This window comes from Gopherus evgoodei, chromosome 2 (assembly GCF_007399415.2).
Source record: "Gopherus evgoodei ecotype Sinaloan lineage chromosome 2, rGopEvg1_v1.p, whole genome shotgun sequence".
Classification (NCBI taxonomy): Eukaryota; Metazoa; Chordata; order Testudines; family Testudinidae; genus Gopherus; species Gopherus evgoodei.
Window position 1 is genome coordinate 72,627,604 of NC_044323.1, and position 22,640 is coordinate 72,650,243.

General features: G+C 42.6%; 1 protein-coding gene across 6 annotated transcripts in view; it reads left to right on the forward strand.

The window, feature by feature from the left end:
• Positions 1-21,502, forward strand: part of LRRC3B (leucine rich repeat containing 3B) — a 64,585-nt gene extending 43,083 nt beyond the window's left edge. For all 6 annotated transcript variants that reach the window (XM_030550988.1, XM_030550985.1, XM_030550984.1 and 3 more), the window contains one exon: positions 20,287-21,502. In XM_030550988.1, coding sequence (XP_030406848.1) covers positions 20,450-21,229 — 780 coding nt within the window. In that variant the 5' untranslated portion in view covers positions 20,287-20,449 and the 3' untranslated portion in view covers positions 21,230-21,502. The remainder of the gene's footprint in view (positions 1-20,286) is intronic.
• Positions 21,503-22,640: the final 1,138 nt, after the last annotated feature.

Below are 22,640 nucleotides of genomic sequence, written 5' to 3' on the forward strand. Positions count from 1 at the left end.
CAGCCCAGTTCAGACTCGTGGGATTAGGTGGACTTGAGAGTCTGAGCTGCAGTGTCTGTACTGCTATCACTAAGTGGACTCTTTCTACTGGTGCTGGGAGACTCACTCCCAGAGCAGTGTAGACATACCCTGTTGTACTAATGTAGATGGAATATATGGGCTAAAGGTGTTAACATAACCCAGTCACTGTCCAACATTAAATAATATTAAACAAGGTCTGTGGTTGGTATACAGAGACCTCGACCTGATTAGCGCCATGGCAAACACACCATTAAAAATCCTTTTAACCTTTTATTAAAGACACAGAAAAGAAGGAAAAAAGAGTTAAAGGATTTGAAAAGTAAAGTATTAAGTAAGTCTTTCATTTTAACAACTTTTCTCGTTCCCTTTCCCTTTAGTTGTACACAGTTTTTAAAAGGAAAAACTCTCTTGTTTGACAATGTCTTTGATGGTATCAAAAATGATAATAGCTTTTCATCCCACTGCCACTTGAGACCATTACTCCTTGTTCTGTCCTCTGCTACCACTGAGAACAGTCTAGATCCAGCCTCCTTGGAACCTCCTTGCCGGTACAGCTCTACCTCAATATAACGTTGTCCTTGGGAGCCAAAAAATCTTCCCACTTTATAGGTGAAACTGCGTTACATTGAACTTGCTTTGATCTGCCGGAGCGTGCAGCCCCATCTCCTGGAACACTGCTTTACTGCATTATATCCGAATTCATGTTATATTCGTTCGCATTATATCTGGGTAGAGATGTAGTTGAAAGCAGCTATTAAATCCCCCCTCATTCTTCTCTTCTGCAGACTAAATAAACCCAGTTCCCTCAGCCTCTCCTCATAAGTCATGTGCTCCAGCCCTCTAGTCATTTTTGTTGCCCTCCGCTGGACTCTTTCCAATTTTTCCACACCCTTCTTGTAATGTGGGGCCCAAAACTGGACACAGTACTCCTCACCAATGCAGAATAGAGGGGAATGATCACGTCCCTCAATCTGCTGGCAATGCCCCTACTTATACAGCTCAAAATGCCATTAGCCTTCTTGGCAACATGAGCACACTGTTGACTCATATCCAGCTTCTCATCCACTGTAACCCCTAGGTTCTTTTCTGCAGAACTGCTGCCTAGCCATTTGGTCCCTAGTCTGTAGCAGTGCATGGGATTCTTCCGTCCTAAGTGCAGGAATCTGCACTTGTCCTTGTTGAACCTCATCGTATTTCTTTTGGCCCAATCCTCTAATTCAGTGGTTCTCAAACTGGAGTTTGTGAACCCGTGGGGGTTCATGAAATATTACAGGGTGCTCTTGGGGGGGGAAAATTCCTAATGGCAGACAGAGCTGTCCCTAGGGACCCCAGGCAGCACGGGGCCAGCGGCCCGGAGCCCCTGGACTTCCAAGAGCTAAGCATATCAAAGCAAGCAGATCTATCACACCGAGGAGGTTTAAGCTTTGACTCCTTATAAGAAATGAAAATGGAGATGGATATTTTTTGCTGTTTTTAAAATTAAATAGGCAGCTAGTATTGTTTTTAAAATTATGATGAAGAACACATTTAAGCTTTGTTGTAACGTGCGTTGTTTGCCTGGACTACTCAAGACTTGAATGCTTGTGTAGGAGAAACTCTTTGAGTTGATTTCTTAAATACCTTCATGCTGTTTCACATCTGATACTTCTTGATGAAACATAGGAGTGTTGTCTTGTAACAGGGTTATTCAAAGTGATACAAGGTATTAAAGTGAAATCTTGGAAGAATGTTGCTGTTTTCATAATGTAATAAAAATACGGTAATGATTAATAATAAAATGTAATAAGCATGTCATAAAAACAAATTTTATTTTTCCAAGATCACTGCTTTTATAATTTATACTCAGGTAAAGGAGAAAATCCCTGGAAATACTCATTTTTAGGAGGGAGTTTGTGAGACTTGACATTTTAGTGAAAGGGGTTCACAGGTTGTTAAAGTTTCGGAACACTGCTCTAATTTGTCTGGGTCCCTCTGTATCCTGTCTCTACCCTCCAGCGTATCTACCACTCCTTCCAGTTTAGTGTTATCTGCAAACTTGCTGAGAGTGCAGTCCACGCCATCCTCCAGATCATTAATGAAGCTATTGAACAACACCGGCCCCAGGACCGACCCTTGGGGCACTCCGCTTGATACCGGCTGCCAACTAGACATTGACCCATTGATCACTACGTGTTGAGCCCAACAATTTGTAGCCTCCATTTGTTCTTCCTTTTATTCTTATGTACTTTCTCCATAAAAACTGTTATCTTTTAAGGCCCCAAAAAGGGAGTGATGGGTGGAGTAGCTCGTCCCCTCATTATTTTGATTTCCAGTTAGGGCTAATATCTATTTGACATACTAATTTTGGCTCATTAACTTCTCGCTTCACTTTTTAACAAGCATAATTAACAAGCAATTATTTAATAGGATCAACTAATTCAGTTATTCTGCCTCCCTTTTGTTCTTTTTCCCATCAGTATTTGTAGTTATAGGTTATTATAACATCTTATGTACTTTTACATTCTTTTTACAGCTGAGCTCACAGTTGGGGTAAATTTGTAGGCCCAATTGTCACAACAACCCTTATTTGCTTTCAGTTGCACTGACTGGTATCAGTCGCCGTCATGGTGGCCAGGGATTGGGTTGATGTTACAGCTCCTGACCATGCTTCCTTTTCCCCCAGTCACGCTTTCTACAGTGGGGTCTATTACACTGGGCCTATGCCAATTCCCCCATGTTTGGAAATCGAAGTAGACTGTTCGATCTGCTTTCTGGAAGCTTTGTTATACAATAGTCAGTTTTATATAGTCATTACTGTGTTCCTTGCTGAATATTCCTTTCAGGTTGGCGGGCTGATGGCTGCCTTACTGACTTTATCAGCACAGCTTCCCCAGGCTAATTATAATGATGCTTTTTCTGATTTTCTTCTCCTGTCAGTGAAGTAACTGATACGTGCTGTTCATTGCTTTTTTCAAATAGTCCCACTTTATAAATATTGTGCTAACTAGGCTAGCAAGTGCTTAAACATAGACTGTCATTATTCTTCCTGTCTCATTTTACTTGTATATGTTTTACCTTGTTTGCCTTCCTTCAAGAGAAGAGACCATGGCATGCATAGGTGAAATTTATCAATAACATCTTTAAATGCATTCTTAAAAGATGGTCATGCCGAGTCCCCTAGTTTAACCAGACATGGAACTGTACAAGTCTTTACTGTAGCCTGTTCACTGTCTAATAAGATTCTGTAGCATTTGGAAGGGGCTTAGATAGGCCTGAACATGACAGGATGAAGAAGGGAATAAGTGCCTTTCAAAATGAGATAATGCTCTCTAGACAAACTGGTTCTCATTTCTCTTCAGAGGGAAATATACTTACATAGTCATCAGTTTGGGACAATGCCTATCTCACCACATATTCTGGAAAAAAGTTAGATATTTATATGAACAAGAACAGCATCTGCAGTCACTAGCTAGGATGAAATTGCAAGGACTTTCCATACTTATGCATACACAGATCACCATCTGAAGTCAAGAAGACATTTTTCATGGTATGGTTTTGCAGAATTAAGTGCATTATGGGAGAACTTACGCATTTCCTGAAGCATCCACCATTGACCAGTATAAGAAGTAGGTATTGATTAAGTGAACCGTTTGTTTCTTTCAGTTTGGCGTTTGTTCCTGTATCATGTAGGAGAAGTAGCTAAGCAAATATGTGAAATTGACCTTTTATGTCTAAAATGTATATTGGATCCTTCTGAAACCTGCTTCAGTGGCTAGCTATCACAGATACTTCCAGCTCAGAACCAGTCTTGAGAGTGGAACTGGCATTTGGGTTCATCTACCCTAGAAAAAATTGTTTCAGGAGTTTGTCATTTTTCTAGGGTAGATGGACCTAAAGAATGCTGCTGAAAAGGGTTTAATTGCTGCGACAAAATCTTTTTCCACATTGTTACACAAAATATGATTGAGACTGTGATGTTGCATTCCATATGTTTTATGGAAATATGTTTAATAAGGATGAATATGATGTAACTGGAATATGCTTCATGCAAAAGGTCTCTTGTAAAGTATTACAAATCTTATAATCTACTGAGTGTGTTCATCCTATGTATGAATGTATCATTCTTATTTCTAGTTTTAAATACATGAAGTATTACTCTCAGGTACTATTGTAATTATGCAAAGTGTGGGCCATTATTGGTGGCTTAGGATTTTAATAGTTCTCATTAACGAGCATAATTAGTTGTAAATGACTCTGTTTACTTGTAAGCCTTCCTGTGTCCCTGTGAGTCAGGCCGGAAAGAATAGAGGCTTGTGGTCTCACAGGACATGTGACCATGTCACCTGGTACTCTTATCCCTCTTAAATCTGGTGCTTTTCCTTTTAAAAGGAAGGGTGGGGACCTAGAGAGACAAAAAATTCCCACCTTGTGCCAAAGCTATAAAAGGGGGTGGAACAAAACAAAGTGGAGGTGCAGTCATGAGAAAACCCCTAGTTACCACTTGAGCTGGAACTAACAAGAACTGTACCAGGGGATAGGCTTGTGCCCAGACTAAGAAGGAATCTAGTCTGTGAAAGAAAGTTATTGGAACATCTCTGAGGGTGAGCTTTACCTGTATTCAGTTTCTTAAATGTATTAGGCTGAGACTTCAGTGTTTTTTGTTTTATTTAGCTTGGTAACTTACTTTGTTCTGTCTGTTATTACTTGAAACCACTTAAATCCTACTTTTTATACTTAATAAAATCACTTTTGTTTATTAGTAAACCCAGAGTAAGTGATTAATTCCTGGGGGAGCAGACAGCTGTTTGTATCTCTCTATCAGTGTTATAGAAGGTGGACAATTTATGAGGTTGCCCTGTAGAATGATTATACAGAGTAAAACAGATTTATTTGGGGTTTGGATCCCAGTGGAAACTCGGTTTCTGGGCATAGGTGCTGACTTCTGCTACCGCTAGTGGGTGCTTGACCCCCCCCTTTGTCCCCGGCCCTGCCCTGACTCCACCCCTTCCATGAGGCCCCACCCCTGCCATGCCCCCATTCCTACCCCTTCCCCAAAGTCTCCACCCCTCCCTGCCCCTAGTCTGACTCCTTTCCCATATCCCCGACCCCGCCTCTTCCCCTCCTCCTCCCGTGAGTGTGCCATGTTCCTGCTTCTCCCCCTCCCTCTTGGAGCCCCCAAACAGCTGTTTGGTGGTGGCAGGAAGAACTGGGAGGTAGGTGGAGGAGCAGGGATGCAGTGTGCTCGGATGCGGGGGGGGGAGCGGAGGCAGAGAAGGAGGTGGTCGGGGAGGGAGGGCAGCTTGGCTGCCTGTGGATACAGAACACCCACTAATTTTTTCCCCATGGGTGCTCCAGCCCCAGAGCACCCACAGAGTCAGGGCATATGTGTTTGGGTGCTGGAGGTAGGTGACTTGCTGAGTGGTTTTCAGTTAAAGCCTGTAGCTTTGAGGGCGTAGACCAGACCTGGGTCTCTGTTGCAGCAGACTAGCGTGTCTGGCTCAACAAGGCGGGGTTCTGGAGTCCCAGGTTGGCAGTGGAAAACGGGCTCAGAGAGAATCTCAGCACGTCAGGTGACAGCCTCAAGGGGGTCTCTGTAACCGAACCTATCACAGAGACCTCATAGTCTCGACTTCTGTAGTGGTATTGAAAACGTTTGTCTCATCTACACTACAGTAATGAAACTGTCCTCTGAAGCAGTTGAGATGGGAACAGAAAACTCACTTATAATCACTGTTAATAATGGGCCATTTCTCCATCACCTGAAAGAACCCTACTGATGTGACTGAACATAGTGAAAACCTGTTTTTAGAGTCTGTTTCATGAGTAATTGCTGAAGTGTCTGAAAATTTATCCTGGTAATTAGAGTTACATTTGTAAAACCTAGTTAGTGAGAGTTCAATTTGTATTAAAAGTTTACCTTGCTTAATATTTCTGCTCTTATGTCAAATTGCATATGAAATCTTGCTTATGTTTATTTATCTATTGAATATATTGCTTGTGGAAGATATGAGAGAGATGATTAGCCTATTATGGTCCACCTAAACCAGGGGTGGCCAACCTGTGGCTCTGGAGCCACATGCGATTCTTCAGAAGATAATTTGCGTCTCCTTGTATAGGCACCGACTCCGGGCCTGGAGTTACAGCTTTCCAGTGTGACGGGAGGTGCTCACTGCTCAACCCCTGGCTGTGCCACAGGCCCTACCCCCACTCCACCCGTTCCTGCCCCCTCCTCTGAGCCTTCGCTCCTCTTTCCCCCCCCAAGCCTCTTGCACCCCATGAAACAGCTGATTGGGAGGGAGAGGGAGGTGCTGATTGGTGGGTGGGAGGTGCTGGGAGCATGGTGGGAGATCTGGTGTGGGGGATGCTCATGTATTACTGTGGCTCTTTGGCAACGTACATTGGTAAATTCGGGCCCCTTCGTAGGCTCAGGTTGGTCACCCCTGATCTAAACCATAAGAAAGGGATACAGGAGAGAATCAGGAAAAGGTAGACATCACTGAATAGCTTACAAAGTAAAGGATGGTGGCAGCAAAACAATCAATTAAGCCCTTTTCGATCTTTGCCAGGATTCAAAGATCCCTAACAGCAAACCTGGGTAGCTGTTTTGGTTGGTTGGTGGGTTTTTTGTTCGTTTGTTTTTTATTGTGCTTCTCCCATTAAAACCAATTCTCATTCTGACCTATGTATTTTCTACTTCCAAGATTAGAAGCAACATACAAAGCCTGGAAGAAAGAGGTAATTGCTTTTTTCCCCATACTGAGCTCTTCTTGTATTTGCTTCACACAATTTTTTGTCAGGTCAGAGTTATAAAATTAATTTTTTACTTCAAGAGGAAAAAGAAGAGAAGTCAAATACGTTTTTAACATGAACCCAACCTATCAGTCTAAAAGTGCTGATTCATTTGCCCACACAGTATAATTAAGTAAGCTGTTAATCTGTTCAGGAGCAATACATTCAGTGATCTTGCTATCAGAAAGTAATGTATAGCTTAAAATGTTCATGCAGGCTCTCCTTAACTATTTTATTACTGCGTAATTGTTAAGAAATAGTATTCATACTCAATGATCTATTAACTGTTTCTTATAACAGATACATCTATAACCAAAAATGTTTAGTGGACAGGTATGTTGTGTTAAAAAGATATTTATAATGGAAGTCTTGAGGAGCTGAGAATGTCCATTGACATTTCAAGTCCTGTATTAAGAGAATATTACGGTGTGGGTATATTAGGTATATCATTAGATAATGAATCTGTTATGTAATTAAGTTCAGGCTCACACTGATTAATCATGACATTTCTATTATTCATTGAATCAGTGATCTCTCCTGAACTTTATCTCTCCTACCTCATTTGCTGTTGGCGTTTATTCATGATTTTTCTAAGGCCATGTCTACATCTAAAATTTTGCAGCGCTGGTTGTTACAGCTGTATTAGTACAGCTGTATAGGGCCAGCGCTGCAGAGTGGCCACACTTACAGCAACCAGCGCTGCAAGTGGTGTTAGATGTGGCCACACTGCAGCGCTATTGGGCGGCTTCAAGGGGGGTTCCGGGACGAGAGAGCAAACCGGGAAAGGAAACCAGCTTCGCCGCGGTTTGCTCTCTCGGTCCCGGAGCCAGCCAGCAAACCGCAGGGAAGGAGACCTGCTTGCTCGGGGTTCCGGGACCGAGAGAGCAAACCGGGAACGCCGCGGTTTGCTCTCTCGGTCCCGGAGCCAGCCAGCAAACCGCAGGGAAGGAGACCTGCTTGCTCGGGGTTCCGGGACCGAGAGAGCAAACCGGGAACGCCGCGGTTTGCTCTCTCGGTCCCGGAGCCAGCCAGCAAACCGCAGGGAAGGAGACCTGCTTGCTCGGGGTTCCGGGACCGAGAGAGCAAACCGGGAACGCCGCGGTTTGCTCTCTCGGTCCCGGAGCCACCCAGCAAACCGCAGGGAAGGAGACCTGCTTGCTCGGGGTTCCGGGACCGAGAGAACAAACCACGGCGAAGCTGGTTTCCTTTCCCGGTTTGCTCTCTCGGTCCCGGAACCCCGAGCAAGCAGGTCTCCTTCCCTGCGGTTTGCTGGGTGGCTCCGGGAACGCGAGAGCAAACCGCGGCGAAGCTGGTCTCCTTTCCCGGTTTGCTCTCTCGGTCCCGGAACCCCGAGCAAGCAGGTCTCCTTCCCTGCGGTTTGCTGGGTGGCTCCGGGACCGAGAGAGCAAACCGGGAAAGGAAACCAGCTTGATTACCAGAGGCTTCCTCCTTCCACGGAGGTCAAGAAAAGCGCTGGTAACTGTCTACATTGGATTACCAGCGCTGGATCACCAGCGCTGGATCCTCTACACCCGAGACAAAACGGGAGTACGGCCAGCGCTGCAAACAGGGAGTTGCAGCGCTGGTGGTGCCCTGCAGATGTGTACACCTTCAAAGTTGCAGCGCTGTAACTCCCTCACCAGCGCTGCAACTTTCTGATGTAGACAAGCCCTAACTGCCTAAGGGCTTAGTTCTGTAAGCTGCTGAAAATACTCCACTGTCATAGACTTTCATTTGGAAGCTTAGGGCACTTAGCACCTTCTAAGCATCTTTTGACATCTCTCTCAAGATTGCCCTATGTAGTAGTGCTACTGATCACCTGCTTCCAAGGCAGCCATGCACTTGTGCCATCAGCTAGGTAGGGTGGGGATTGACCACAACTGTCATCTCTCTCCTTTGCTGTTGATGCTCATCTAGAAACAGCCCGTGATGTCAGACTCCATTGCCCACTTGCTAAATTTTCAAAAAAGTACCTTTGTGCTTTCTCCCATGCTGCCCCATATCTTTGGGAGGTGCTCCCTGCAAACATCTGCAAAATGATCTCATTATCCACCTTCAGATCCTTCCTTAAATCTCTCCTTTGCCTAAATGTCTACAAAATCTTGACAATGGTGAGGCTGCTGGTGTACTGAGATCACTGGCTATTATGTTGATTACTTGTATCCCCCTCTCCATCTATATCCATCTGTTGTCTCTTGTGTTATATTTAGATTGTAAGCTCCTGAGGGCGGGGACCGCCACTTTGTTCTGTTAGTACAGTGCATAGCACAATGGGAACCTGGTACATGACTAGGGCTTCTAGACACTACGATAATACAAATAAATAATAATATGAGGATTAGTGAACCCACCAGTGAAACCTGCACCCAAAGCTAAGGTTGCCAGTACCCTCCATGCAGAGACTGAAGGCCAGATTCTAATTTCTTGCACTGTGTTCTTGCTTCAGAAATGTACCCTGAATGTGTTACCCAGGCACTTTAAGAATTGTACAGCTCAGATAGTAAACCTTTTTTTTCTTTTAAGTGAATGTATAGCTTGTGAAAGCAGCCAGATTGATATATATGGAGACTACAGTCTGCTAGGCATAGAACTGGTAAAGCACAAACACATAGTGATGCAGACTTTTCTCTACTCTCCTGCCAGTTATCCTCAACTCCGTTTTGACGGCATCATCCCTAACCATAGGGGAAATGCAGTCTCTGTACCCACTCATTCTTCTGCCTCTTCTAAGACTTTCAAAACATAATGATGGGTTTTGTGATATGCACCTCTGTCTGCAATGAACTGAACTAAAATCATTAACTTATTTCATGTACACTAACCTCTGAACAGTCAGTTGGTAATGACATTTGCACACTACTAGCCTGAACTAGATTCCAGCCTGTACTTGGAGGCTCAATATCTCCTCACCAATATTTTTAAACATCTGTGGATGGCTTCTAGCTATTCCCAAGCAGAGTGGTGAGAAAGTTCATGGAAATATTCCCTCTCTGTGTGCACAGGCTCAGAGGGCAGCTAGAATCCAGATGTTTGTGCCCTCAAACCTGGAGTATAGGAGAGTTACAGGGCAACACAAAGCACCACACACACTGGAGGGATTGTGGTTGGACAGGGACATGGCTAGGGCCTTGGCGCTGTGTATCAGCTTGGGGTCTGAGTCTGGTGAAGGATGGAGTGTAAGCTTCACCCTTTGTCAGTAGAGTCCCTCCGCAGACATTCTGCCTGTGCTAGCTCTTCATAAGCACAATGTCTGTGGTCACTACAACTATTGCAATAAAATCTGTACTGCTCCCGCCAATGCACCTGAGGGCCTAAAAGCCACAATCATTTAAGAAGGATAAATTCCCCTTCCCTTTTGTCCTATTTTCCTTGCTCTTTTTGATTAAAGTAAATATCTCACTTTGTGGGGGGACAGTGAACTCTGTTTGCTCTTCCCTACTGAATTCAGGTTCTGAGTTTTAGCTACATGTGGTGGTTCTCTCACCAGTACTACTCACAAGATAGTATTTGTAAAGATGTGATAGTATATATAGTTTATAAGAATATTAATGACAGAAAAGAAAAGTGAAGCCACAAAATCTGTCTTTGGATATGGATAATATGGGTATACGGTGTGTTTGCTATAAAATACTCACATCATGAGGCTGGAGCTGTGTTCAATAAAACTTTTCTCCATTGAGCTAACTTTAAAAAAAATAAATATGGCAATTTTAGAACAATGGTAAATATCCATTTTTGTCAGTGGGGAAAATAGGCCAGATTCATTAATGAACATATCTTTTCTATCTACCAATATATCTAATTTTCTGCCTTTTTTTGGGAAACTCATAATGTACCTTTTAAAATGGGAAGAGCATTTCAGTTATCACTTGGAAATCCAGTAAAAGAATAAGCTTATTAACTATGCTACCTTCTTAATGGATTCTCTCAGACCTTTTTTTGTTGCTTTATTTTAAGTTCTAGTCTTCTCTGAAAAATGACTGTAAAAATCGCATTGTGGGATTCTTTGTTTTTGTGCAGCATTAATTTACACGTAAAAGGATAGTTTCTCTAAATGTCAGCTGCAGACTCGGACTGGACTAAAAAGTCAAGCTGGGTCCTTTAGGTTGTATTGAAGGCTAATGGGCTGCACAGCTGTAACTGAAGGTCTATTTAGAAGACAGTAGAGTTGTCCAAGCAAAACTGAAGGCATAATTTAGTCTTCAACATCTCTATTACTGGTGGTGGTAATGTGTGAGGAGGAAAGAACCTGGCTTGACATTTGGAGCACAAGGCTGTTCTTTCAGAGCTATCAGTTATAGGAGGAAACCCACTCTCTCTTTTTTTTTTTTTTAAACTAGAGAAATTGGATATGGAATCAGTGAGCCATGATAAACATGGAACTTCATGTAGAACTTTTTAGAGTACCATGTCTAAAATTAGCAACAGCAAAGCATCTGGTTGTTTTTCAAGTTTTTTAAAAGTGTGTCTAGAATCAAATGGTTTAATTTTTTAAACCACTAAATCAGTGATTAAACCAATTCTTTCTAAATCAGGTGAGTTAGTAGGGCATTGTGAATTTCATGAATATTTTATGGAAACAAACGTATTGTCAGTAATTGAGCATATAAGCTTCAGCAATAAGAAACTCCACTCATATCTGAGTAACAATCTCTACATCAGTAAGAACAAATAAAAGCTGTGGGCCAGATCCTTTGAAGTCAGTGGCGCTACACCAGTTTACACCAGCTTAGGATCCACCTCTTCAGTAAAAACAGGTTGAGGGGAGGAGAGTATTCTAGTCATTCCTGAAAAGGAAAAAAAAAAAAACAGAACTGATGGAGAGAAGTCCCAGGATCCTCATGTAAGTATGATCCATATAAATTCTATGTCTATCACAAGTATAGTATCAAGTATCCTTTGCATGTGGCATGACTTAAGTACAATACATCTTAGACTTAGTGCTTTGTGTTTTACCGTTTTCATCTCTAATAACCTTGTCGGTATCTTTCTAGTATTGGGTGAAAGGGCCCTGAATAAGTTCATAATCTGAATTGTCTTACCTTGGATATCACTATGTTTATGCTTTTCACTTATGTGCAACATCTGCTGAAAGGTTTCTGAGATTAAAGTGGATGCTGCCATCTTCCATTTCCTTGGAGAGAGTATTGGGGGCAGGATAAGAAGATACGCTAGCTTTTCCTGTGACCTCATTCAACTTGTTCCTTTAGGTGGAAAATATTTTGGTTTATTTGGAACAAAAAGAGCCTTAATTTTCATAATTACGACTGCTCTTGGGGCCAAATTCTGCACTCACTGAGGTCAGTGGTGGATAATTTGCATTTCATGGATAAAACAAAGGCAAAATCTGACCCAGGGGGCTAGGTTTGTCCCAGAGCACCAGCACAGCTTCTGGCGCAGTTCCCTGCTGGTAGAGGACCCATCAGAAGATGTGAAAGTGGTCAAAACATCCCTTATATCATGGCAGACAGTGAAACGGGTTAGTCAGGAAGGGTGTGGGGTTAGGGAGTGCACTTTGTTTGGCACCTCCCAACTGTGACTTTCACCTTCAGAGCTCCTCTGGAGCTCCAGTAGAAGATAAAGCTGCTTCTTCAGGCCAGCCCACCGGAAGCCTACTTTTCTTTTACTCCTCTCTTTCAATTAATTTTAATTAACCTTGCCCCAGCAATTTAGGTGCTCATCACCTAAGGAACAAGCAAGTTTGAGACAAGACCAAAATGAGTGTTTCAGTACACTCCTGATTCTAGGCTGCCTGTAACGTACGCTGTGAGTTTTCATTTGTGATTGTTTTAGTTTATCAGTTGTTAGATTTAACTACTTATTACTTTGTAGAGGATCTCAACTAGGGTGACCAGATGTCCCGATTTTATAGGGACAGTCCTGATTTTTGGGTCTTTTTCTTATATAGGCTCCTATTACCCGCCCATCCCGTCCCAGTTTTTCACACATGCTGTCTGGTCACCCTAATCTCAACAGATATGAGATGATCATTGGTAATTTTTGAAATCACAGCTCACATTGTAGTTTTGGCCTTTACAACCTATCCCCTGGCAACAAGTTCCACAGGTTGACACTGCATTGTGTGAAGAAGTGCTTTCTTTTGTTTGTTTTAAACCTGCTGGCTATTAATTTCATAGTGACATCTAGTTCTTCTGTTATATGCAGAGATCACTTTCTTATTCATTTTCACTTTTGCCATACCATTCATTACTTTATAGATCTCTTTCATATTCCCTCTTGGTTGTCTTTTTCTAAACTGAACAGTCTCAGTCTTTTTAATCTCTCCTCAGATGAAAGCTGTTCCATACCCCTAACCATTTTCATTGCCCTCCTCTGTCTTTTTTCCAATTCTAATGTTCTTTTCTGAGATGGGGAGACCAGAACAGCATGCAGTGTTCAAGGTGTGAGCATACCATAGATGTATATGGAGGTATTATGATGTTTTCTGTTTTATTATCTATCTTTTTCCTGGTTTTTAACATTCTGTTAGCTTTTTTGACTTCCACGGCACATTTAGCAAATGTTTTCAGAGAACTATCCACAATGACTCCAAGATCTCTTTCTTGAGTGGTAATAGCTAATTTAGACCCCCATCAATTTGTATATATGGTTGGGATTATTTTTTTCAATGTGCATTGCTTTGCACTGAACATCCTGTGTAGCTTGCAAGGTGTTGTGGATACAGGCAGTAAAAGCAATTGGAGGCTCACCTGGGCTTTGCAGAAAGGGTGCAGGTGGGTCAGAGGCAGAAGATCCATCCTCGTCACCAAAATGTTGTATCAACCAGGCAAGGTACGAACAAACTTCAACAGACCTTTATTTTTAAAGTGGAAACTTCTTTACCAAGCTGCTGCTGCACCCTCTTAACTCTCTCTCTGCCTCCTCAACTCCTCCCCCCTCCTTCCTGTTTCTGGTCCTTTCAGACTCCCAACAGCCAGTGCTCCCAGTTCTAATAATGACAAGCAACCTCTCAACACCACACTCTGGTCTGGGAATCGCTCTCAGATCCTGTGCAGTGAAGACCAATGTATATAATCCATTTAGCTTTTCTGCAATGGCCAGGTCTTCTTTGAGTGCTCTTTTAGCACCTCAAATGACTAGTGGCCCCAATGATCATTTGTCAGGCTTCTTGCTTCTGATGTATTTTAACAATTTTTTGCTGTTAGTTTTTGTGTCCGGAGCTAGTTGTTCTTTAAATTATTTATTGGTCTGCCTTATTATACTTTTCTTATTATACTTGAGTTTATATTCCCTTCTATTTTTCTTACTAGGATTTGAATTCCAGCTTTTAAAGGATGCCTTTTTGCCCTAATTGCCCCTTTTACTCTTATGTTTAGCCATGGTGGCATTTTTTGATCCTTGTACCGTTTTTCTTTTTTATTGCAGGTATTCATTTAATTAGAGCCTTTATTATGGTGTTTTTAAATGATCTGCATTCAATTTGCAGGCATTTCACCCTTGTAACTGTTCCTTTAATTTCTATTTAACTGCCTTCCTCATTTTTGTTTAGTTCCCCTTTTTTAAATTAAATGCTGCTAAGGTGGGTTTCTTTGACATTTTTCCCCCAACAAGGATGATAAATTTAATTACTTTATGGTTGCTCTTCCGGAGTGGTTCCACTATATTCACCTCTTGGACTACATTCTGTGTGCTTCACTTAGGACTAAATGAAGAATTGTTTCTCCCCTTGGGTGCCAGGACTAGTTGCTCCAAGAAGCAGTCATTAATGGTGGCTAGAAATGTTATCTATGGATCCCTTCCTGAGGTGACATGTTCCCAGCTAATACGGGGATAGCTGATATCCCCCATTATTGTGTTTTCTGCCTTTGTAGCCTCTATAATGTCCCTGAGCACTTAACAGTCAGTCACCATCCTGGTCAGGTGGTCAGAAGTATATTCCTACAGCTCTACTCTTATTGTTTAAGCACAGAAATTCTGTGGTATAGTTTGATTCATTTAAGATTTTTACTTTATTTGACTCTATGCTTTTGTTCACATTTTTTCAACGTGCCACTCCCCCAGCAATGTGACCTGCTCTGTCATTCATATATATTTTGTACCCTGGTATTACTGGTCCCATTGATTATCCTCGTACCACCAAGTTTCTGTGATGGACCTATTATGTCAATGTCCTCATTTAATGCCAGGCTGTTTAGTTCACCCATCTTAGTATTTAGACTTTTAGCATTTGTATAGAAGAGAATGGGGAGGAAAAGGTACAGCTGAGTACTGTCATCCCTAGCTAGTCATTAAATCTTAAGAAATACCATTCACTGAGATTGTTGATTGTTGCTTTTATTAGCTGATAATGAATAACACAAATATGTGGAAAATTCTTTGTATGAATAAAGTAATAAGAATTAATAAGTTTAGGACATTTCTAAGGCATTCATGTTCTTTACATCAGTCAGCTACTTGGATTAAATGCTTTCTCTTTATTATTATTTGTTTATTTGCATTTCTGTAGCACCAGTAGGCTCCAATCAGAGATCATCACTCCATAATGCTAGACACTGTGCAGAATACTTAAAAAGTCAGGACGTGTTCCAAAGAGCTTACAAAGTAGGTTACAAAAGAACATAACTGGTGGATGAAATGGACTAATGAGGGGTTAAGTGGTGAGGGAAGAGGTGTGGAGGATGTAAAGTTAAAAACAAGGATATCTTAGCACAGGGGTGGGCAAACTACGGGTCCTGCCTGGACCTTGAGCTCCTGGCTGAGGAGGCTAGCCCCCTCTCCCTCCTCTGCTGTCCCTCCTCCCCTGCAGCCACGCCGCCGTGTGGGCAAAGTGCGAGGCTGCGTGTCTGTTTCCTGCTGGGTGGCGTGGCAGCCAGACATGCTGCTCTGAGCAGCATGGTAAAGGGGCTGGGAACAAGGGGCTTGATAAGGGGCGGGGGCTTCTGGGGATGGGGAGCAGGGGGTGGTTGGATGGGGCAGAGGTTTGGGGGGCAGTCGGGATGGGGAACGGGTGCGGGGGTTGGATAGGCGTGGGAGTCCCGGGGGGCCTGTCAGGGGGCAGGGGTGTGGATAGGGGGTGGGCTGTCAGGAGACAGGGAGCAGGGAGGGTTGGATAGGGAGTGGGGATCCAAGGGGGAGGATAGGGGCGGGGGGTCTCAGGAGGGGGCAGTTAGGGGACAAGGAGCAGGAGGGTTGGATGGGTTGGAGGTTCTGAGGAGAGCGGTAAGGGGGCGGGAAGTGGGAGGGGTTGGATAGGAGGTGGGGGCTAGGCTGTTTAGGGAAGCACAGCCTTCCCTGCCCGGCCCTCCAAGTTTGCCCACCCCGTCTTAGCACATTGAGTAGTAGTCATAACGAGCCTCCTGTATAACCTTTGTCAGCAATGTCAAGAGTACATTGAGCTTAGAATAACGATCACATTATTTCTCAAGTTGCAATTTGTACGGTTGTGACCACTCTGGCCAGAGTCACTATAGAGTAAAGTTCAATGGGCAGAAAGATAGAAACATTTCCTGCTATTCTGCACCATGATGCTTATCAGTGTTCTTAGAGTTCAGCATGGCATTTGTGAACCTGTTTGCTTGGGTGGACTCCAGCTCTCTTAGAAATGTGTCACTCACCTCTTCCTTTCCTGTATACTACTCTCAGGATCTTAGATATGGAGACACAGCAGGAATCCTTTTGGAGAGCTATGTAAGTGGCCTTGCTCACAGACTATTCCCATTATAATTAATATTCTTCATTCGTTAAACAGTAGTCAGATAACATCATCTTAGAAATTTGGTGCCATGCATTTGTTGTCTGACAAATTATTTTTCGTTGGATTGATAACTATCAAATGCTTCACAGTTCATAAAGTTAATTCTTGCACTTTCATAAATGATATTAACTCACGTTATGGAAAAGACTGATTTAGCTGTACATCCAGGTATATACTGGCAATCAATTTCTGCTTTGTTTTCCCACCAGGATATATTGAATACTCATTTCAATGTAGGCTAATAAATGCATTGTCCTCCTCACCAGGGCCTGAGGCTTAGGCAATGACAATACTTAATGTTGCTGTGAAATCAGCAACTGAGATGCCTGCAGGCCACTTGAAACAGCTTGAGGGGGGAGTTTTATTGCTGTTGGGCATTCTTGTAGTAAGGATTCCAGTATTACTTATTAGTAAAAAGTTGCAGTGTATGAGCAGTAGGTTGTTTATGGTACATGGTATGCCTCACAGGAAGGAGTGACGAAACAGTCATTTTAATAATTAAGAAATACATGGCAGGAAGGGACAAGTTCATGGTGAAACTGTGTGTGTTAGTGTCCACTGCTTATAGGGTTCTCTTTGGCATCCTCCTGTTTCTGTGAGGGGTGAGGTGCTTTGTGAAGAGTGGGGTGTATTCTAAGAATCAGCACATGTTCCCCATTTTTGGAGAATGTTTTTGCACTGCTGAATTTAATTTGAGCCCAAATACTGCTGTGATGGGAATTATCTGTATAGGTTTTAATTCTACAAATGGTGAGACAAAAAAATGAAGGAACATAAATCTCTCCTACCTGTTATGTGGTGGGGAAATGGGCCTGCCCTGACTTCTGGGTGGGCAGGGAAGGTCAAGGCAGCCGATTTTCCCTTAGTAATGTGCAGGCCTGTGTCAACTCTTCACGCTCCAAGCTAGAGCTGGGCAAGCAGGCTCTAGTGGGGAGAGGAGGGCTGCAGTTATTCAGTGCAGTAGTAGTTTGTGCACCTCCTCATGTGCTGCTGGAATAGCTGGCAGGGACCATGGGGTTGTTAAGTAACCTCAGGGCCAGCTCCAGGCACCAGCCGAGCAAGCTCGTGCTTGGGGCAGCAGATTCTGTGGGGCGGCATTCTGCCCAATCCTAGGGCGGGCACGGCTGCTTTTTATTTATTTATTTATTTTGGTTTGCCGATCTGGCTGCCCTGTAGGGAGTGGCAGCGCAGAGGAGGGGAGCACCTTGCTGGGAGCGGGCTGTGCACTCCGTCTGCCCCAGCCAGTGCCAGGTCTGCAGCAAGCCCTGGCCGCCCCATTTCTCTTTCTCCTCCCCGCTCCCTCCCCTTCCCCTCCACTAGCCGGGGCACGTCTGCAGTGCAGGGAGTCACCCTGCACCCTGGCTCCGGCTGCCCTGCTTTTTTTTTTTTTCCCCCTTGCTTTGCTGCTCCGGCTGCTCCACAGTTTTTTTGTTTTTGTTTTTGTTTTTTTTGCGCTCGGGGCAGCAAAAATGCCAGAGCTGGCCCTGACTAATCTAGTGGAGAAGAGATCCTCTTGCAGCAGCTCTCACCACCACAGGCATGGCGGCAGACCCACACTATGGAGCTGCCAACGTTAGCACTTCCCTGTTCTATCTTAGGGTATGGCTACACTTGAAACTTCAAAGCGCTGTCCTGGCCCAGCTCTCCCAGCACTGCATGTACTCCAAATCCTGATGGGGTTTAGCTTGCAGCGCTGGGAGCCGCGCTTCCAGCGCTGTGGCACTGTTTACACTGACACTTTACAGCGCTGTATCTTGCAACGCTCAGGGGGGTGTTTTTTTCACACCCCTGAGCGAGAAAGTTGCAGCGCTGTAAAGTGCCAGTGTAGCCAAGGCCTTAGCCTCAGAAACGGCTCAACATTGTAATCAGCACTAAGCTCTTCTGGGCAGGCTAATGAAACACATTTTTTTTGCAGCCCATAAGTGTTTTCTGCCCTCCATGATAACAGCATTGTGCACAGGACTGACCTAAGGTTTTTAGGGAGGTTTAGCAAGATGATTCTCAAGGATACACCCCAAACATAATAGACTTATTTTACATAAAGTGTTTGTGTTTGTCTGGTCATTTAGGTTCTGCTAAGCCTCACTTTGAAGACTGAGAGCCCAGCTACTGCTTTCTTCAGCCTTAGTGTTTTTTTAGGGGCAGGGGTTTTTTTTTCCCCCTTCATTTTACATTTTCATGGCTAGCATAGCAAGAAAAAGGGATAGAATTCTTTTTTTCTTCTAATGAAAACTGAGATTCCTGTTCATGGAGCCCAAATGCCAGCTCTGTTAACAAGCGGCTTGTGCAAGCCCTTTCCCAGCTCACCAGTGCAAAAGTGAATGTGTTTAATTGTCTTGCAGATATATTCTGCAGGAGGCTACTGTGGAATTCTTCAGAAGTTCCAGTATTCTACTGAAGCAGCAATGGAATGCTCCATATGTAATATACCTGATACACAAAGCAATACCGGAAGGCATGTTTTGTCCTGATGTAACTGCAGCAGCACAGTGGTTAACTAAAACTCCATATGTGTTGGGTTAAAAATATTCAGTAATCTAGAGAGTCAATGCTGTGGTGAGCTGCCGGAAAGTGTGATTAGTTTATGGATTCTGCAGGATGCATAACTGCAGGCAGAAGAGATTGCAATATAAATATCCTCTGTTCTCCATGGAATCTCACAAATCCCTCCCTATAGGGATTTCAGTTTTCATTGGACTCCCCTGCATGTTAAATATCATGTATATGTAAATATAACTCAGAAGGCTTGAAAATGTCTGAGCTACTAAAAGACTAGAAAGTGTGTGAATAAAAACAAATGGGTTGGAATGGTTAGCAATTCATGATTTAGCATAATGCGGCGGGGGGGAATAATGAGGTGGTCTGTGACTCCTTATAGGTCAACATATCATAGTCCGCATTTGTGTTTCTGTTAAAGTAATATGCTTCTGCATATTTCCATCTTTTCCCCTCTGAAGATGGCTTAAGAGAGATTAATCATTTTCTTATCTTCCGTTGGGATATAGTATACCTCGAGTGAGTTTTTGTTTATTGCACAGACATGGTCTCTTTTGTATTTGCTTTATTGCTGTTTTCTGTATGTTACTTATATACAATAAATCTTTTTAGGCAGAAAATGGAAGATGAAATTTATTTCTTTAGAACTCTCCAGAAATATCTAGCAACATTTCGTGAACTGGAAGACTCAAAACATTCAGAAGCAAAAAAGGAATCGAGGGGGGAAATACACACATGAAATATGGATTTGTACTGTGCCTTCCAGCAATATTTGTTTCCGTTGTTTTATAATGAGTGTATTCATTCAGAAAAATGTTTCCTCAAGGAAATTCTCTAATTTGGACTTACAATAGGAAGTATTTCATTTTGAGGTCATTAACTACAAAAATATTGGCCGTATTTGTCACTGTTGGTGGTGTTGAACTGTAAATCCTGTTAATGTGCCTTCTATTGTAACTCAGAAAATGTAATTACATTTTATGGCTGTTATTTTAGTAAGCCTGTGATAAAAACAAACTACTGTTTCTTGTAATAATTGTCTGATATTAAACCCAAACCTCTGCAGTTCAGAACTGTTGTAGTCTATCATTTTAAAAATGTGCTGCAATTTTAGTGTTAAACTGAGATTAATGCTAATAGGAGTTAGATGAGTAAATCCCCTGCGCGCTGATAGGATAATAGGCCATTGTGCAATACTTTTCAATTAGATTACGTTTATTTCCTTTGAAATGAACTAATTTGTCTTGTATTGTACGATCTAAGGAACCTTTTTCTTCTCTCCTTAGGTGTATTTTTAAGACGAATACTGACCATGAGGAAGTCCACTTATTAGTCCACTTTTGCTAATTCTGCTGAAGAAAATGAAGCTACGCTTTGGCTGTACAGAATCTTTTACCACCACTGTTGGGTAAATGAGAAGTGGTTGTGTGATTATGCTGACATCCCAGCATGCATTTGGTAGACCTGTGGTTAACTCGTTCCCTCTCCATGTGTCTGTTCTTACAAAGTTTTGTCCTCATGATACTGTGCTTTCATTCTGCCAGTATGTGCCCAAAAGGCTGCCTTTGTTCTCATTCTGGAGGTTTAAATGTCAGTTGTAGCAATGCAAATCTCAAGGAAATACCCAGAGATCTTCCTCCTGAAACAGTCTTACTTTATTTGGACTCCAATCAGATAACATCCATCCCAAATGAAATTTTTAAGGACTTGCATCAACTGAGAGTCCTCAATTTATCCAAAAATGGTATTGAATTTATAGATGAACATGCCTTTAAAGGAGTGGCAGAAACCTTGCAGACTTTGGACTTGTCTGACAACCGAATTCAAAGTGTGCACAAAAATGCTTTCAATAACTTAAAAGCCAGAGCCAGAATTGCAAACAATCCTTGGCACTGTGACTGTACTCTACAGCAGGTCCTGAGGAGCATGGCGTCCAACCATGAAACTGCCAACAACGTCATCTGTAAGACTTCTGTGTTAGATGAACATGCTGGGAGACCATTCCTCAATGCTGCCAATGATGCAGATCTTTGTAACCTTCCTAAAAAGACTACTGATTATGCCATGCTAGTCACCATGTTTGGCTGGTTCACCATGGTGATATCCTATGTAGTTTATTATGTGCGGCAAAATCAAGAGGATGCAAGAAGGCACCTTGAGTACTTGAAATCCCTGCCAAGCAGGCAGAAGAAACCAGAAGAAGCTGATGACATTAGCACTGTGGTATAGTATCCTGAATACAACTGACTTTGAGATGGCAATTAGATTTGGATGGCACTAAAACCAGAGGTTTACAATGAATGTTATAAGTAAACATTTAAGACTTTTTTTTTTCAGTTTAACTGAATTATGCCATTGTTGATCTTTCTAACAAAGGTTTTTGTTTGGGTGGTATATGTTAATTGTTTCTCTGGTGGTATTCTAAAGCAAGTAAACTAGTATGTAAACATTAGTTAGACCCATTTAATAACAAAATTTATTTTTTTAATTTAAAACCGAATAAAAGCTTAACTTTGAACCATGTTAAACAGAGTAATTTATTGATCGGAAATCTGTCTAGTGACTAAACCTGTTTGGTTTGTGAATATTAATGAGATTAAAAATAGTAGTAATCCCATGGGTCATAACACTCATAAAGTCCTGGGAACTCCAGTTCACAGCCAGGGGCTGCTCCTGATTTACTTGGAGGAAATCAAATGAAGAGCTGCTGAATGGTAGCCCTTTTGTTGTTTGCCTTTCAAAAGGAAAGGGGAGTGGAGGTTGGGAGAGCAGGTAGGCAGTAAGTTCCCGTGGGCTTAAGAAACAGAAGATATGGTGGAGCTCTGAATAGCACTTCAACTGAGCTAAGGAGCAGCAGCCATGAGGAAGCCTGTACTTCAGGATGCCACAGCCAATTGGACAGATATGTAAGTACCAATGAGATATGGAAATAATAGTGTCAAACCAAACCTTAAGGATTGATAAAATGAATTTAAATGTAAGCAGGAATACAGTCTGAAAAACCATGCGCTTATAAACCTGTAACCACTGCAGTCTATATTTTCATACTCCTTATTGAGCATGTGTACTGTTTCCACAGGTATTCTAGTTGCTTTGCCAAGTGAAAAAGACAAGATGTGGTCCTTGTCTTGAAAAGCCTGAAGATAAAGGGCTCAGTTATGGTTTTGTCATGACCCCTGAGCAAGGAGTAGCAGGAACAGACCAGGAGCCAGATTGTTACTTTGAGAAGCCCACTGTTCCCTTTGATAAGCTACCTGCATTTCATGAAGGTGCAAAGAGTTGAGCAGCCTCTGAGGGCTGCTAATCTCTTTTCTGTGCATTCGGGCAGATCGGGATAGGGTATAGACAAAGACTTTGCTCTGCTCCACTCCACACTCCAGCCAGCAAATCTAAACCAGTGTGTCTGGGGAAGTAATCTAAACCTTACACCCACTTACTAACTTGCACAGGTCTGCAGACTTTCTCACTAATAGTTGGAAAAAAATAGTTCATTTACCAACTACAACCACCCAAAATACAGTATGCAGTTTGTACACAATTGTGATAATATGCAGGACATATCATATTTTAATTAGGGCTGTCAATTAATCGCAGTTAACTCACGCGATTAACTCAAAATTAATTGTGATTAATCACACTG